The 17,646-nt window shown below is 41.0% G+C and overlaps 1 protein-coding gene across 1 annotated transcript in view; it reads left to right on the top strand.

Moving 5' to 3' along the window:
- Nucleotides 1–16,750, top strand: part of tmtc2b (transmembrane O-mannosyltransferase targeting cadherins 2b) — a 112,369-nt gene extending 95,619 nt beyond the window's left edge. Inside the window, exons 10-12 of the mRNA XM_087842839.1 lie at nucleotides 1,932–2,046; nucleotides 7,163–7,226; nucleotides 13,232–16,750. Of these exons, the coding sequence (XP_087698965.1) occupies nucleotides 1,932–2,046; nucleotides 7,163–7,226; nucleotides 13,232–13,411 (359 nt within the window). The 3' untranslated portion in view covers nucleotides 13,412–16,750. The remainder of the gene's footprint in view (nucleotides 1–1,931; nucleotides 2,047–7,162; nucleotides 7,227–13,231) is intronic.
- The last annotated feature ends 896 nt before the right edge of the window (nucleotides 16,751–17,646 follow it).

Genomic DNA, 17,646 nt, shown 5'->3' with positions numbered 1-17,646 from the left:
GCTGGGTTTTCATTACTTTAGATTGACTAAGTTGTTTGTTTTTCAGAATGTTTTTTTGTTTCTGAGACTGCAGCTTTCACAGTGTGTCCTCAGGCCTGAAGAAGACTCTTCAAAAAAGGTCTTAGAGTGCACTAAAAATCATGAATTTAATTTAGCTGTGTTTATTTGATCATTTCACTTGCCTGCCTTAGGCAGCAATGCTAGTGATGTTTATTTTCCTATGTATTAAAAAAGGCATACACTATCCTGCTACAGATGGTGCTGCAGCAGCTATTCAATGTCATTTTTGCAGAGTTTCAGTCAGCATTATTAGAAGTGTACTGCCTCATTTGGAGCTTTTGAATTTTAGTTTAAAAAAATATGTAATAAGTAAAGAAGTTAGCTGATTATTGCTTTCATCCATCTATTCTACACTGGTTACTAAGGTAACCAGTGTAGAATTGAGTCATATATGCCTGGGAATAGCATTAATAGGTGATACTTTTATGTTTAGACTTGCATTTCCAACTACTTAGTAAATTAAAGGGTCAAGTAAATTAATTACGCATACATTTTCTTTTTTTTCATAAATGTGGTAAGCCCTGAAGAAACTTTGATTTATTTATTTATTTCTTGTCCAGCCTAATTGTCACATGAAAACCTCGCGTGGCGTTCCCCAGGGGTCAGGTCTTGGTCCCATTTATTTCTCTATCTATACGCTGTGTAAGATAATCTGTAAATAATATAGTGTTAATACCATACCATACCATACCACCTTTATTTATAAAGCACTTTAACATAAAACCAGAGTTCACAAAGTGCTGTACATGCTAATAGCATAAGTAAAGAAAAATTAAAATGAGATAAGATAAAATAAATAACTAAAAAACTAAAATAAATTGAAACATGTTAAAACAAATTGAGTCAACCCCTCGAATCAATGCCAAAGGCTTCAGCGAATAAATATGTTTTAAGAAGACTTTTAAATCCAGAAAGAGAAGAAGCCTGCCTAACATGCAAGGGTAGATCATTCCACAACTTTGGAGCAACTACAGCAAAAGCACGATCACCTTTAAATTTATACTTAGTTTTAGTTTTAGTTAAAATGTTAGTTTTAACTGTTAGGATACTCAACATAAATAACACAAGTTATTTACTTAGCCCGAGTTCTTTTTATTCATCTGTCCAAACCTGAAGTTTTGCTCGAAGGAAAGAAAAAAACCCAAAACGTAGAAATCTGTCCTCCAGCATTAGCTAGCCCGCTCACAATCTGGGTATGAGCTTAAACTGACAACGTCAATTAAGAAATGATGCAAAAGATAAAATTATTATATTTTAAGTAAAAGCATATTATTTATCAAAAACAGTGCAAAACTGCAGATCTGGAGGTTTTTAGTGCACAGTTGCAGCCTAAAAACTCACTTAAAATCCAGCTCTTGCCTTGTCCTGCACTAAAGGCTCCAGTTTCATCCACAGTTATTAAAAAAATGCGCTTGGGTTCACTTGGTGGTTTAGCATCTTGGCACAGCATTGGAGCTTACCAAAATCAACAGTGTATTAATTCCCCCTAAACCTGGCTCTTACCGAGGGGTCCGCCCCGCACTCGGCCTTGTCAGGCTTCTATAATCCCCTCTCATTAGGCTGGTCCGCAGAGGTTATCTGCAAGGCAGGCGCACCCGTAATAAGACATAACCCTCCTGCTGAAAACATTTTTATCCAAAAGGAACAGATTTATCAAGGCTGATAATCTGAACAAATGAGTCTGAAAGATGGCCAAGGAGAGATTTTATGCTGCACTTATATTTAATGTTTCATCATATTGTCACAAGGGCAGACTAGTCTGTCCCTCTGCCTAGGCCAAAAGCAACACTGCGAGGCCGTGTATCCCTACGTGCCCCTGTGGGGATCCCAAAGTGTTTTAATAATAGTGCTGTTCCCTTCTGCCCTGCCAGGTCAGTTTTTGTTGGAAGAGTCACGGCTGCTTGAAGCAGCAGAGATGGCAAAGACAGCTGCACGCCTTGACAGTGGGGAATTCGATGTGGTCTTCAATGCAGCCCACATGCTCAGGTATGTTTTTGATTGGCGTGATTTTTTTCCTTTCTTCAGGTTTGATGATTTGCTTAGTGCAAGAGCATGCATAAAGACACTGGATGTATTTTATTCTGCCTAGATGAGATGGGTGGGCCACAGTTTTCCGTGGCTGAGTAGAAAGAAAGCTGTGTATGAGAGAGGGAGGTCTACTGTCTGCACGTTTTATCCAGGGGCTTACACCATTCCTCAGCCTCTGTGATTTACTTGGCTATACTTTGTAATCCTCTTCTCTTGCTGCAGTGCCAGCTCTAGAACTGGTTTATCTTAGTGCGTAGTGTAGCTATATATCTCAGAGGGCTGTCTCTCGAATTACATATACCACTCTGTCTCAGTCTCCCATCACTGGCCGGTGCTCATATTTGAACGCATAATTACAAATTAGTGCAAAGTTCAGCTGTTGAGGCTAAGCAGGAAAGCCCACAAACTGTTGTTTGTGAATGAGAGCCATGTGTGGGATTGTATAAATACAGCTATGTGCCAACTTACTGAACCCCTCCCCCTGAATAAACCTCCAACTTTATATTACCCAGTGTAGCGATTTCCTTGTTTAATTAGTCACCGTGGGCAACTCTCTGCATATTTGTCAAAACTACGACTGCCAGCTATAAAGAAAGATAACTCGTGGACATGTGCTTCGTTTGGCTCACCATCATCTGCAAAGTTACTGTGCTTTAGAGTGCATCAGTGCACTCCCACTCAGCTTTGTTCAGCGTACCTCTGCTGATCGTGTAGTATCTTCACCACCAACAGTTTCAGGCGTAGAGAGCCTCTCCTAGAGTCCAGACTCCTGGCAGCTAAGTGAGCATCAAGCAGCGCTCGGGTTGAACTCATCTCCGCCTGCTTGGCATGGGGTCTCACTCCCTCCACAGCTCGTGTTCTTTATGTGTTTGTCTTGGACGTAGATGTGGAAAGCCCATCGGTTGGTGGGGACACAAGTGAATCTGCACAGGAGAGGGGAAGAGATTAAAAGGGGGAGCAGTAGCTCTCGAATTTGCAAATGTCGTTTATTACCCCTTTGGGCTTTTGGTTTTGACTATTTTGCTTTCAAACTAATAATTTTCATCTGCTTCATTTTAAGAGTTCTTTTATTTTTTTTCACTACGAATGTAGGACAGGAAAAGTTGGGAAATAGTAAGGCCCAGAGGTACATGCTTGTACTTCCCATGAGTATGTCAAATGCCAGTGAAAATGAAAAATTACACTGTGAAGTTGTAGAGTAAAGTACAATCTGTAGGTTTCCAAAGGCAGCCCTGGGAAAAGCAAACATTATAAAACACACAAGCACTTTATCCACACGCAGTTTACCTCATACCATAACCCCTTAGTACTGTACGCTGCTATCGTGCCATAATCTTAAGCCGACTATGAGACCAAATGTAAATTTTGTGAAATATTTGATGACTGCAACTAAGTGTTGAAATTGCAGCCCAATGTCAGGCTTACAAGCAGAATTTGTCTTTGTTGTGATCTCGGTTTTTTAGGTGGCATCATTAGACAACAAGATCACTGGTAGGGATGGGTACCGGTATCCGGTGCCATCTGTCATAAACGGTAGTAACCAGACCGAAAAGCAGCGCACATTTCGGTGCTTTTTTTCCTGAGCTGTGACACACTTTAGATTCTAGCCAATCATTTTACGTTTCCGAGGATAGTAGGCGGGTCCAGGTACGTAGTTCTTTTAGAGCAGAGCTACAGATTAAAAACGCCCAAGGCGAAGCGGTCAAAAGTCTGGCTGTACTTCACAGCAAAAGATGCAAACTCAGCAGCTGCAACAAGTGCTTTAAGCTGATACTGTGATACTGTCAAAGGAGGTAACACCTCAAATCTGATGAAACACCTGGCGACGCATAGCGTTTTTTTTAAAAGCCGAGAAATGCGCCGTATTTGATAGCTTGCTGCGAGACCTCACACCGAGCACATCTACTGCGGATGTGATGCCTGTTATCGACCCGGAGTTAGCAACATCCCCCAAAAAGCCGAAGAGGAGAGTCCTGGCCCCTAGCCCTGCCAGTGTAGCAGAAATGATGAGGATGATGATGGCAGCAGCAGCCGTTCTTCTCTGCGTGAGTAGCTTAATGCTGTTTGTGTGTAATTTACGTTGAGTAGGCTAACCACGTTATTACATTAATGCATGTAAGGTGAACTAGCAAACACCATCATAGCTACATGCGGCTGTCTTCTTGTTTGATGGCAGATACTCCCTTCACCCTGGCCAAAAAGGCTAAAATGACCAAAGAAAAAGTGGAAATCAGCTAAACATGAGAGGTTTTTGGACAAAGTTTGTGTTTTTTCCATTGTTTAAGCACTGCTTCCAGCCAAGAGTGATACCATATATGCCCCATAGCTGCAGAAAAGGCTAACATTGTTATCTTTTTACAAAAAAACAGCTGAACATGAGAGGTTTTTGGACCAATTTTGTGTTCTCCATTCTTTAAGCACCGGTTTGAGCACCGTTTAAGCACCGGCACCGTTTCAAAAGTACCGGTTTGGCACCGGTATCGGATAAAACCTAAACGATACCCATCCCTAATCACTGGTTTTTAATTATGGACAAGAATTTTTTATTCCTCAAGGTTTTTTTTTTTATTATATTAATGCCTGTTTTTGTCATCAGCCTCTCTCGCAGTTCCTGTGCTGGTATAGCCTTACAATAGCTCCTATTCCAGTGGTTGGCCTTCACTGTCTACAGCGCTCTCACAACCCACAGTCAGACGGCTCTAGGAGGTCCTGCAGCTCTGCTGGTTACAGTGTGGCAGCTTTCCAGTTCTCCTCTCTTAATGTGTTTATAAATGTGATAATGATATTATGGAATTAGATGTGTGCATTTTTCATCTCTGAAGGATCTGCTTTCTAAATATTATGCTGGCAAACAAACATATGGTTGTGGTTGGATGCGAAAGCCACATTTATAATCTCAGGACAAATTCAGCAACTCGAGTTGGCGTTTGGATCCCTGTTGGAATGTAAAATGCTTCTTTCTGAAACAAAAAAGGGAGAAAGCCAGCCATAGCGTTTTCTTCTGTATATCTGAATATGTAAGCAAACACAACGTATAACTTATTTAAGATCCATTTACAACACTTTGGCAGTGTCAGTCAGTTGACCCACTGTGGTCACAGACTTGAATATATCAACAACTACCATATAGTTTTGTACAAACAGTCTTGAGAGGAAGAACGACTGACTGACTGGGGGGATTTTTTTCTATAGCACCACAATGATCTTCTTATTCACGGTGTAAGCTGAAGTGAACTGGAATGGACTGACACCAAATGATCGCTAAACGTGGACACCCGTTAGAACATTAGCATTTAGCTAACACCAGTATGTGGCTAACGTTAGCCTCAGAGAGCTACAAGCTATTTGCTTGGCATTGTTTTTCTGGAGGCTCTTTCCTGCTATATAAAATATAAGGTATAGGTATTTTTTCCAGGGTGGATATTTTTTTAATATCTCGTGTGGATGAGAAAAACGGAGAAAACGCAGCGTCAAAGGTGTGCGCCTTTTTTGACGTCACACTGTGCGCCACGTTATTGTTTCGGTGAAATTAATTTCTACAATACTGTTACTGTTAATTGTGCTCTCTGCAGTGTTTAAATACTTACATATACACACACAGTTACTGTCCCTCCACACATACGACTCGGTCCTGCTTCTATGCCCCAGCTTTGTTTACTTTTTCCCACCGAGGCTTCTAGACTTCTGATTGGCCAACATTTCTACACGGTTAGGAATATAGCGCCACCTGCTGCTTTGGCATGTTCCTAGCAGCGTTTTCCTTCATTTCTACCTTTACTGTGGACGGGATTATTTTTTAAAACGAAAACGGAAAATCTCCGTTTTCAAAAATACCCGTGTACGTGTGGACATAGCCTACAACAGTCTTATTCACGGTGTAAGCTGAAGTGAACTGGAATGGACTGACACCAAATGATCGCTAAACGTGGACACCCGTTAGAACATTAGCATTTAGCTAACACCAGTATGTGGCTAACGTTAGCCTCAGAGAGCTACAAGCTATCTGCTTGGCATTGTTTTTCTGGAGGCTCTTTTCCTGCTATATAAAATATAAGGTATAGGTATTTTTTCTAACTCTGAATTATAAATCATCTCATTCATCTGTTAACATTAAAGGATTAAGATTTCACAAAACCAAACATAGATGTATACGCAGGTCCAGACTTTTCTCTGGAACTACGCAGATGACGATCTCATAATAAAGCACGACAGCCTAAATGAAAGCATGGCTATAAAAGCTTCGCTTCCTTTGATCATTCTGACTTAAGGGGCTCCACAGCCGGCCGCTGTTGACTCCGTCCTTGACTATGTCAGTGTTAAATTGTTTTTAATTGGGCAATTGTTACCATAAGGGCACGGCCTGAAGCTGTGTGTCATAAAGGGGATTTCTGATATGCCAGAAAGTTAACAACAGGAAGTGTTTTGTGACCGAGGAGTAGTACAGTGGGTTATGAAAGAAGATGATGCAGCACAGCCGTGTTGTAACTGTAGTTTTCGTGTCCTCAAGAACAGTGTTTCTGTGTGTTTCTGGTTCCAGGGACTCATGCCGACAAGCCATCTGCTCAAAAATCCTTTTTGTCACAATTTGGCATATGCAGCATATTTTGGAGCATTCGATCTGTACGCTCTGCTGTCCTGTTTTGGTTTTGGGGTTTTTATTGATGGTATGATTACGTTTTTGTTTTAATGGTGTTTGCACAGTTTAACTATCTCAATATCTATCAAGTGTTGCAACCCACATTTTTCCAGACTAAATGTAAACAGATATATACAGTGAATATTCCAGATGAGCCTCGGTTTCTTGGTATGCCATGAACTAGATGTCCTGACCTCAAGGTTCAATTAGAACAGAAAGTGCTTGCAGTGCACTGCTCAGCACAGATGTTATCGAAAGATGCTATCGAACGTGAAGTCTACGGCGATTGGATTGGCTTTTCTCATCCCTCATGCTGTTCCTCTGCGTTACTTTCTCACTGACCCTCGAGCGCTAGTAAACACGAGGGGTTCAAGGCCTCATCCGAAGCCAGCAGCAATAAAAATGAGTAATGACCGCCTCTCTGTTTTCCTTTTGCAGACAAGCCAGCCTAAATGAGGCAGCGGAGAAGTATTACGGACAAGCAGCGAGCCTGAGACCCAACGTGAGTAAAACCACAGCTAGCTAATCTTCCCCCGTTACTATTTACTCTGATGGACAATCGCAGTCTGGGTGGCTTTCCAGTATTATTACTCTCTGATCTGCTTTTGCACAACACCGTGCATTGTGAATGGAGCTCAGACAGATGAATGCTGGGTTTTTACTACGCCCAGAGATTTGCTTGTCCAACATCCATCACCAGCTTCAAAGGAGAGGCCAGGGCAAGCAGAATGAAAGGAATAATGATAATAACACTGAGTCAGGGGACTGTGACGTCTTGAAAATGAATGGGATCCAGTCTTTGAGAGCTCTGACAGGGAGGGTCAAGTTGTTTGAGTGAGGGTCACAGAAGGAGCAAAGTATGTTTGGCATGTGGTCACCCTGTTTATTCCTGCGTCTTGATTAAAAGAAATCAGTTTGGGATTAATGATCAACTATATCTGAACAATGATATACAGACAAAGCGAAGTCTAGTGTTAGGACCACATAAACTCTGGTATAACACAAACAAATACTGACAAATGGAGCAACCAAAACTCGAGTATAACAGAGGAATTCGATGTTTTTTCCATACATGACGAAATTCAAAGGGCGTAACTGTTCAGATCCGTTCCCACTGATACTTTTTCTGATGTCTAAATAATTACTGTTAACTGCCTCCACCCAAAATGCACAGCCAGCCTTGATTAGACGTTTATAGGCTGCTTATTGTGCTCCACATTGCCGACAACGGACCGAGGTAGAGCTGCTGTGTTTTCCGTGTGCCCAAGTGAGGAACGAGGAGATGTGAAATACCGTTCTTTGAATAACAATAATAATAATTATACATTTTATAGCTTTTAATGAATCCCATCGGTGTTGTACATCAAATATTGCAGTTTTGATATATGACGGGATGATTTATGAGCATGTTTAACCCTTTAAAGCCGGTCAGAGCGGGCATGCTCTGTTTTGTGCAACTACATTTAAATCCCAGTAGCTCTGCAACCACGTGAGCTAGCGCAATAATTGTTTTTGCATATGAAACCGGAGGAGTTGTACTTACATCTTATGCCATCAGCTTGTCCTCGGTCACAGTTTCCTTCCACATATAGCTTTGCAAAAACTGCATAAAAAGCACTTGCAGCAACAAAAACATAATATTCCAGAAACACGCTTTGCCGATGCGATCAGCTGTTCATAACACTTCCTACGTTGGAATAGACGTCAGCGCGAACTTTTGCATGTCCGCCATGACCTGCCCGAAACCGGAAGTGACGTCATTTTCGCGGAAATGTAGTTTTTTTTTACCATCAGGGCCTCATGAGCCTATACTGGAGTTTTTAAAAGTTATCTTTGACTTTATGACTTTCTGTGTCGTTTCTGGGATGCTTAGGACTCATATTGCACTGCTGGAAATAGTTTATTTTGATGCATATGCTGCTTTTTTGCAAATTTGCAGTATAATATTTATTTTCATTTTTCCTGCAGTGTATAAAAATTGGTGTATTTTAAAAATAAAACTATGAAGACACTCAAAATAAATTTCCTGTGGTGGGAAACTATTTTGTGCAACTTTTTTGTATTTACAGTTTTGAGGGATAAGCCTCTTAAATTTCTCTAACTAGAAATATATGTTAAAAAACAAAAATGATTTTCAATGTTTTGTAGTTTATTGCACTTTTTTGCAATTTATGTAATTACTATGCACTTAATGCAGACATATTATTAAAATTTAGGCTGTAATGGTTGTATTGATGTATAGCAACTTGAAATGCTCCCAAAAATGGCTCCACAGCATGTAAACATATAATATAAGCTCTGGCGGACTTGGTTCTATGGTAGGTCTTAAAGGGTTAAAGCATAACTGGGTTCTGAAAGGTTTAAAGAGTACAAACTCATTATCGATAACACATCGATTTTGTGATTTAATACATTTGAACAGCACCATGGAGTCTCACATCAGGTTCTCGTCATTAACCCATAAGGGATTCTTACATACACAACTACAGCGAGTTTGGAGTTAACAAGTTGGCTTCAAACAGTTTGGAGAGTGTATGAAATACACACAACACCATTTCTGTGTCCGTGTTGTTCAGTTCGTCTGTAAATTAAAGTCTCGAGATGTTTGTGTACTCTGTAGTCCTCGTCCACATGCACATGTTTTGTCCCTGTCGGGTCCACTTTTTGGGGAACTTTTTGTTATTTGTGTTGCTTTGCAGCGGAGGCATTATTTTAATTTAGCATCTTCATCCATCTTCCTTACCTGTATCCTTTGTTCTTTCCGATGTGATTTGACTTAAGCCACGTACGCTGTCTGTCTTCATTTGTCATTTCATGCTTTACTGCGACTTGACTCTTTGCTCTCCAAAGGCCCTGGTGTTTTATATTAGGCACATGTGTCTGCTTGCTTTCAGGGAGAGAGGACACTTCCTTCCATTCAAAGGATTTAACAGTCCTACAGTTCCCTGAATCTAGATAAACTAAATCGGGTTGGATGCTTGCTTAGCATCAGTTGCTCTCTATAACCTATGACATCTGCCCTTTCAAAGTTTCCAACTTTATATGGATAGTCTTTGCTTAAATGGCTACTTAAAGTCATTGCAGCCAGGTCATTCAACACCTGTTTTTACACTGAACATTCACAACCTCTATAGCATATGTTGCTTTACAGTCTAGGCTAATATGCTCTGCATCTGGACATGCCTCTGCTCCTGCATGCCTATTTCAGCGAGGGTGGGGAGGCAGAGAGGTTACAGAGCAGCAGGAAATGAGAAAAAAATAAAAGCTTTTGACAAGCCAGTGTTCTGCAGTGTGTTGCAAGGGCTAGGAAGAATGCAGAAACGGGGGTATAAATCACAAACGGCTTAGATATATGAAGAAGGGGGAGAAGCAAAGGCTTTTAGTAGTCTTTAGCTTTGAGTCTGCAGGGTAGACTTAGGAGGGAAACAAAATTCAGGGATTGCTAAGTTGAGCATGGGTGAAAAGAGCAATCTTTGAAGCTACGCTGCAGCTGTGCTAAGAAGAAAACCAGTAACTCTGTGGATTTTCTACCCAGGAGTCACTGCACAGTGTTTCACGTGTTACACCACTCATCAGTAAGTGTCCTGGGGAGCAGTAAAAAGTGTGAATACAAGCTTTGTTAGCTTTCTGGAAAACATTTACTTCGACTCTCCAGGATCCGTCCGTTCAGACAGAGTTTGTTTGTTAAAGTCTTACTTCAGTGAACTCACACATGTATTAGAAAGAGACAGAGGCAATGACATTTTATGTTTTTTGTTAACACACAACACATCAATACATTGTGGCTCTGTTTATGTGTCGTCACTTTCAACTGTGTCCATCTGTGTAAGAAAAAATACTTTGGCTCACAATTTTCTGACTTTTAAAATGCACCAACTTGTAAACTGAAGCCTGGCGGTTATTCTACGATTTAAACATCCAATGATGAGTCAAAAAGAAGGTAATTTAGAGTGACTCAGAATTACCCCTGCCATTAAATTCAAGAGCCCTGGCTGCTAGCAGAACAAATTTAGTTTTGCCAGGATGCTTTAAATTAAAAAAAAAGATCCTCTCCAACGAGCTACAGTAGAGGTCTTAATGTCTGTGAAGGTTCTCAGTCATCCAGGTCATCGTAGTCAAAGGAGCTTGGAAAGAAAAGCGTCTGGACTTCTTTAAGTTGCTTGAAGACATTTCACCTTCATCCGAGAAGCTTCTTCAGTTCTAAGGTCAAATGGTGGAGAGTCCCAGATTTAAACCTAGTGGGAGTTTCCCCCCACAGAGGGACAAAAGGACCCCCTGATGATCCTCTAATCGCCTGAGCCAAGGTGTGAAACTGGGTGTGGGTCCCAATCAGCCAGAGTTTCAGGTGAGCTCATTGTGAAACCTGGCCCCACCCTATCATGTGATTTCCTGAGGTCAGATGGCCCAGGATGTGAGTGGGCGTTAAGGCGTCTGGGGAGGGAACTCAAAACTGGATTATAGATGGCAGACAGTTGGTGTCGTAAACCACCGCCTCTGTTCAAAGATGGTCGCTCACAGTGGACATAGATGCTTCTTTCACTCCTCTTTAAACCATCTGTCCTCTCTGTCCAAAATGTGAACATTGGCATCCTCGAAAGAGTGACCTTTGACCTTTAGATGCAGATGGACAGCTGAGTCTTGTCCTGGGGGGATGTGGGGGGAAACTCCCACTAGGTTTATATCTGGGACTCTCCACCATTTGACCTTAGAACTGAAGAAGCTTCTCGGATGAAGGTGAAACGTCTTCAAGTAACTTAAAGAAGTCCAGACGCTTTTCTTTGCAAGCGCCTTTGACTAGAGGTCTTAATAATAATAATAATAATGGATTGGATTTATATAGCGCTTTTCAAGGCACCCAAAGCGCTTTACAATGCCACTAGGTCTTGGTCGTGTCAGTCCTTCCTTTGGGCCATGCATGTGTTCTATGGTTTACATTTTATGTATGTCTTTATCCTGTCTTCCTTCTCTCACCCCAACCAATCACAGCAGATGGCCCCGCCCCTCCCTGAGCCTGGTTCTGCTGGAGGTTTCTTCCTGTTAAAAGGGAGTTTTTCCTTCCCACTGTCGCCAAAGTGCTGCTCATAGGGGGTCATATGATTGTTGGGTTTTCCTCTGTATCTATGAAGCGCCTTGAGGTGACTTTTGTTGTGATTTGGCGCTATATAAATAAAATTGAATTGAATGAATACAGCAGAAAATGGTTTTCTCTCAAGGGGACAGTGGTATAGTTGGGCTATACTGGTTGAATTCTGCCAAAGAGAAAAACACTCTCCTTCTCATGCATGGAGCATCACTCATCCTACTCTGGCACTGGAAAAACGGTGAAATGTTTTGTAAGCGAACAGTCCAGCAAACTGCACCGTTCACACAATTCCTCGTAGTTGGGAATATATGAGACAAAGGCTAACACTCTTAGGAGAGCTTCTGTGCTTAAGTGTGACACTTAAACTCCAGATTCACATTAATATAAGAATGTAAACTGTTCAGTTATTCGTCTGGGGTTGTTTATTTGGAGAGTTACTTATATGTTGATATAGATTCAGTGTCATCTATTCAGTTTTCCTCTATTATGATTTCTCCGTTCACTCTTTCAACAAGAGAAATACTTTGAGTTACGTAATGGACCAAAAGAAATTGTTCACCTCTTTAAATATCATAATCATGCATGTTTTAAGTCAGACGTGCATGTGATGCAGTAAAAACGTCTTTCTTTTTTTTAATTTCAACATCCTCGTATCCTAGGAATTACAATTATAGAAGTCACAATAGTCCGAAGCAGTAGCCTCACTACACGATTAGACATGTTTTTCACATTTCAAACTGAAATAGTGATCAGATGTGGCCCTTCCCTAGCCCTGGATATCCTCCTGACATGATTGCACCCCAGACACATTTCCTGCAGTTTGGTCCTCATGACTCACTCGTTGCACCGCTGATGATTTTGCCCCTCGGCACTAACGGGAATAAACAGTATATTTATCTCAACCCACTTCAAAGTCGCGGTCGCTCCCTCTGACATCTATGGCCACAGACAAGACACAGAGACACGCAACGCAGCATGGTTACCAAACTCCAAACAGGGTCCGGGTGATCAGACGAACAGAAACCACCGCGTTAAAGCATCATGTGATGAAAAAATGACTTTCTTTATTTAAGCCTCACCTCTGGCATTTTCTCTTCTGTCGTAAGAGACAAGTTACTGTTACTCATTTTTTCCATTTCCATTAAATTATGTACATCCCAAAGTGTGAACAGATGGACTTTATGTGCATTATTTATCAGCCCGTGGATGTAGTAAAATTTGAATTTTTTATTAAAACATGTCTCTAGTTAAAACACTGTCCTTATGTGTATGTTAGCTCCCGTTTGCTACGTCCCAGGCAGCTGTGTTTGTACCAACTACACTAGTTTATAAACTGTTGCATTGTCCTTTAAGCTTAATCTCTGAATCCAATTGGTCTTACCCTAAAATAACTTAGATCGCTCTTTTTTCTTCTTAAATTTCAGTACCCTGCAGCTTTGATGAATCTCGGGGCAATCCTCCACCTCAATGGGAAGCTGCAAGAAGCTGAAGCCAATTACCTCCGAGCACTTCAACTAAAACCAGATGATGCCATCACCCAGTCCAATTTGCGTAAGCTGTGGAACATCATGGAGAAACAGGGCTTGAGGACCACGAGCCCCTGAGCTCAAGAGATCCCGCCTACTCGCCATCTGCACACCAGACCTGGGGAAAGGACAGCCTACACGCTCCTCGTTTGCTCCTGTCATCCAGAAAAGATGGAAGAGACTCAGGGAGAACGTTTGCTCAAAGAGGCCGTGACTGTACCACACAGCTCTCCTAGTGACTCCTGAGCTTCGCATACACCTCAGGCCGGCAGCTTTCCTCACAATCATTGCTCACAGTTTGGCAGACGTTATGTGGTATTTGGACTTTTAAGTACTTTTTTCAAAATTAAGGCTTTTTTTCCTTTATAACTAAAGCACTTGAAGTAGGGCTGCCACGATTAGTCGACTAGTCACGATTACGACTGATTTAATAGTCGACGCCTCTTTTGAAGCTTTGTAAGATCACAAAAGACGCAGGAAGAAGTAGTAGGATTTAAGAGTGTAATAACGGACTGAAACAGAAGATGGCAGCACTGCATGTACAAGGATGCCAGCTGCCGTTAAACCCCGAAGAAGAAGAAGCTGTGTCCCAGAATTCATAGCGCAGCCCAGCTCAGTTTCCAACAATGGCGGCAGCTAGTTAGTTTTAATATTACTCTTATTATTCTTTCTGGGTCACAAAATAAACGTTCAACATATTTTCAGGCGAGAATGTAGCTGTGTAAACCTCAAATATCTGCTCAGTTTATCAAGACACCACATATTTTCAAAAGCGCTCCGACGTTTTCGGAGACGTCTGTTACCCACTAGCTCGATAGCTAGCCGGGGGCTAGGCTAACTAGAGCCGTGAGAACACCGGACTCCCGCTAATCGTTTTCAAACCCACCGCTGTCTTTCGCTACTCAGGTTAAACATGATATATAAGTCACTTAGATAACTTAAAAATGTTATTGTTTGGCTTTTTTCAGTATTTTATTTGTTCCTGAGTAAATCGGTTTGGCTGAGATTAAAGTTATAGTTTTTACACAGCTGAATAAACATCAAGCAGACAGCTGATTATCAGAAGTGTGAGATGCTCGAGAATTTACTCCGGTGTCCTGTTATATTTTAGATAGCAAGGAGTTTATTAAACTTCACCGAAACAATCTGCAGATTTCATTAAAATTTAATAAACTATCATCTTGTCTTTATTTTTAGTTAGCACATACCTTAAACACTTAAAGCTGTAAGCTAATGATAGTTATATAAGAGCAGATGCTGCTGGTGCAATAAGCTGTATGTTTTACTTCAATGGATGATGATCTGATTAGTCGACTATCAAAATAATCGTTTGTGGCAGCCCTAACTTGAAGTAAGACCAGGTACATCCTTTAACATTTGAGATGAGTTGTACTTAAACTAAGCAATTCTGCTGAAAGGTTTCTCAAAAAGAATTGTTGAACTGGGTAAAATGTAATATTAGAGATAAAAGAGAGGAAAGGAATCATAACGCTGCACTGGGGGGGAGCGGGTCGTTTCCAACACCATTAAATGAAGTTCTTGGTTTGACCAGATACTCCACTTTGATCATGAAGACAGTATATGAAGAACTAACAACATTCAAAATCACAACTTAAATTCTGACTCATAGTCTCGGTGATGAAATTTGTTCATTAGAAAATACACACTTTGCTATTATTGCAAACCATTTGTAGCACTCTCCTAATATTCGGTGGCAACTTGAAAAAGGGAATTGAATTTGTTAGCCATTGCAGCACAACGGTAGCCTCTGCAAATGTTCCGCTTTGCAAAACCCAGCATATTTTGGCAGTTAAGCTCAAAAAGTGAAGAAAAATTTTGCATTGTAATGACTTAAAAGGTGTAATATCTTTTTCACGAGTGTAGCAGGAAGTGTTTTTATCATTACAGATCTTCTCTGCGTTGGTTAAGAAGTCACCATGGCAGTTAAGAAACTATACATAGAAATGTTAAGCTACCTTCCTGTGGAAGTAACAGACGAAAAAATAGGTAGGTACTGTAGATTCAGGTACACCGCCTTGCTACATGCCCGAAGCTTTTATAGAAGAGTGTGTGAGGACCTTAAGCAGATGAAGGAGTTCTTCTAACCAAATACAGAAACTATGCTGATGCACACCTTTTAACCAGAGCAGTGCACAGTCATGGTGCATTTGAGGGAAATATTTTAATGCCTTTATGTTGATATAAGTAAGTTTAGTGTGTGTGTGTGAGAGAGTGTGTGTGTGTGTGTATAAATTAATTCTAATATATACCTACATAGTGTATAGTATCAAAAAAATCATCAAAAGCAGCAAAAAAGTAGCCAGACACGAATTTGACTGCGTTACTGAGCAAGTTTGGCTTGTTACATTATTACAGTATTTCTCACATTGTCATTTGTACATATTCTGTGTAATTTGTTTGTTTATTGTCAGCAAGTGAAACAGCACCTTCCCCGAGGTATCAGCATGTACCATATTTGGAATAATTTGTTTGTTATTGGTCACAAACCTCTCAGCTATCCATGTCCTTTGTTTATTTCATTTTAAGTTATTGCTCTGTGTTAACTAGCAGCAGAACCAGCTGGTACTGTGTTTTTAGATGTAAAAAGATGTTATGTTTACTCCTGCGGTCGTTACAGAGTAAATACCCAGTTATGCGGCCCGTCGTGGGTAAATACAGAGCAGCGTCTACAATGAACGGTAACGTTTTTTGAGTTTGTCATTTGTTACAGTCATAATGCGATAACACCGTTCTGTTTTTAACTATGATGAAGATTCACAGTTCACATTGATTCCTAGCAGCGTATGTCACACACATCAGACATATCGTGTAATTATCACGTGTATATATAAAGTGTTTATGAAGAAACACTGTCGACTTGTTTTAATGAAGGTGTTTGAGGAAAAAAAATGTTTCACTCTGTGTCTCTGCTCAGGGATCTCAAGCGGTGGGCTATTGCAGAAACTTGTTCACGGAGCGTTTACTAAATTAAAATTTATTTTTGAAAGTTGTTGTATTTGTATAAATTATCGAGCTTTGTAGCCCCATTTTTTCTCCTTTTTGTATTATAAAATGAACAATGTGCCAGAGTAGACCTTTCTTCCCAGTGGTGTTTCTCTTTGTTTTGGTTGTTTGTCTGCTTATTTGTTTGTTTGTTTGTTTTTTCCACAATAAATTGATGGTGTTCTGCTTTGACGAGTGCCTGTGCAGCCATTATTGCTGATGGTGTAGGTCACAGATTGATATTAAGGTTTTGCCAGTCACACTTTGGAGCAACAGCTCGAGTTTTACATCACATTTCCGTTGTATTGAGCGTTAACGGGGTGATCTTCCATGCTGTGCAACAGCTTTTACAGGGTATATAAAGTTGCCCCCTGTAAATTTGCTAAAATGTGTCATAAAATCAACTCAAATGAATTTCCTCTGCTTTGATCTTTGTACAACAAAGGAGACGTGTAAATATTGCCATATGGACGGGGTAGCAGTGTGGAGCCACATATGGTCGGCGTGTTTCGATTCCGCCCGTCCCACAATTCAGACCCCGTTGACAAGTAAAGGGCCCTTCCCTGTGAACGAAGCAGTCTGCCTTGTGATGTTTCTCACATGTTCTGCTTGGAAGGTCTGCGTCCATGAACCGAGCTCACCATGGTGCCCAGATTTCCTTATCGAGCTGGAATGCATGGGCGCTGCTCGCACTCACAGTCCAGTTTGGCTCTTCTTCTCATAACACAGGTGCGCTTCACTTAATCTCTGCATCAAATAGAGAAAGTTGACAGTTTGTTGGGTTGTGGAGTCACGCCACAAATGCAACGTAGTTTTATTTATTGCTATATGAAGCAGTAGGCATTTGACTGTCTTCCCATAGCATAGTTACGATTCCCTAAAATAGGGAATGTCATGTTTCCAGTAGAGTCTGCAACCACACAAGTCGATTTTTATGCAGTAATTAAAACAAAGCAAACATAAACTTCTGATCATACCACTGGTAATAAGGAAAGGGAATAATAATAAAAAAGGGAGGCATGGTGGCGCGGTGATTAGCACTGTCGCCTCACATCTGGCCAGGGTGTGTACACGTTCTCCCCCGTGTTTGCGTGGTTCTCTCCGAGACGTGCACTTAGTGTGGTTTGGTTAATTGGTAATTCTATATTGTCCATAGGTGTGAATGTGGTTCTGTCTCTGTTTTAGCCCTGTGACAGACTGGCGACCTGTCCAGGGTGTAGCTGTGGTAGCTGGGAAAGGCTCCACCCCCCACGATCCTGACAAGGATAAGCAGATGGAAAAAATGGACAGATTATGACTAGGCACTGAAT

Source organism: Neolamprologus brichardi, chromosome 7, assembly GCF_056152115.1.
Source record: "Neolamprologus brichardi isolate AB-2024 chromosome 7, ASM5615211v1, whole genome shotgun sequence".
NCBI classification, from domain to species: domain Eukaryota; kingdom Metazoa; phylum Chordata; class Actinopteri; order Cichliformes; family Cichlidae; genus Neolamprologus; species Neolamprologus brichardi.
Note: the sequence above shows the minus strand (reverse complement) of the source record. Positions and strands in the feature narration are given on the sequence as shown.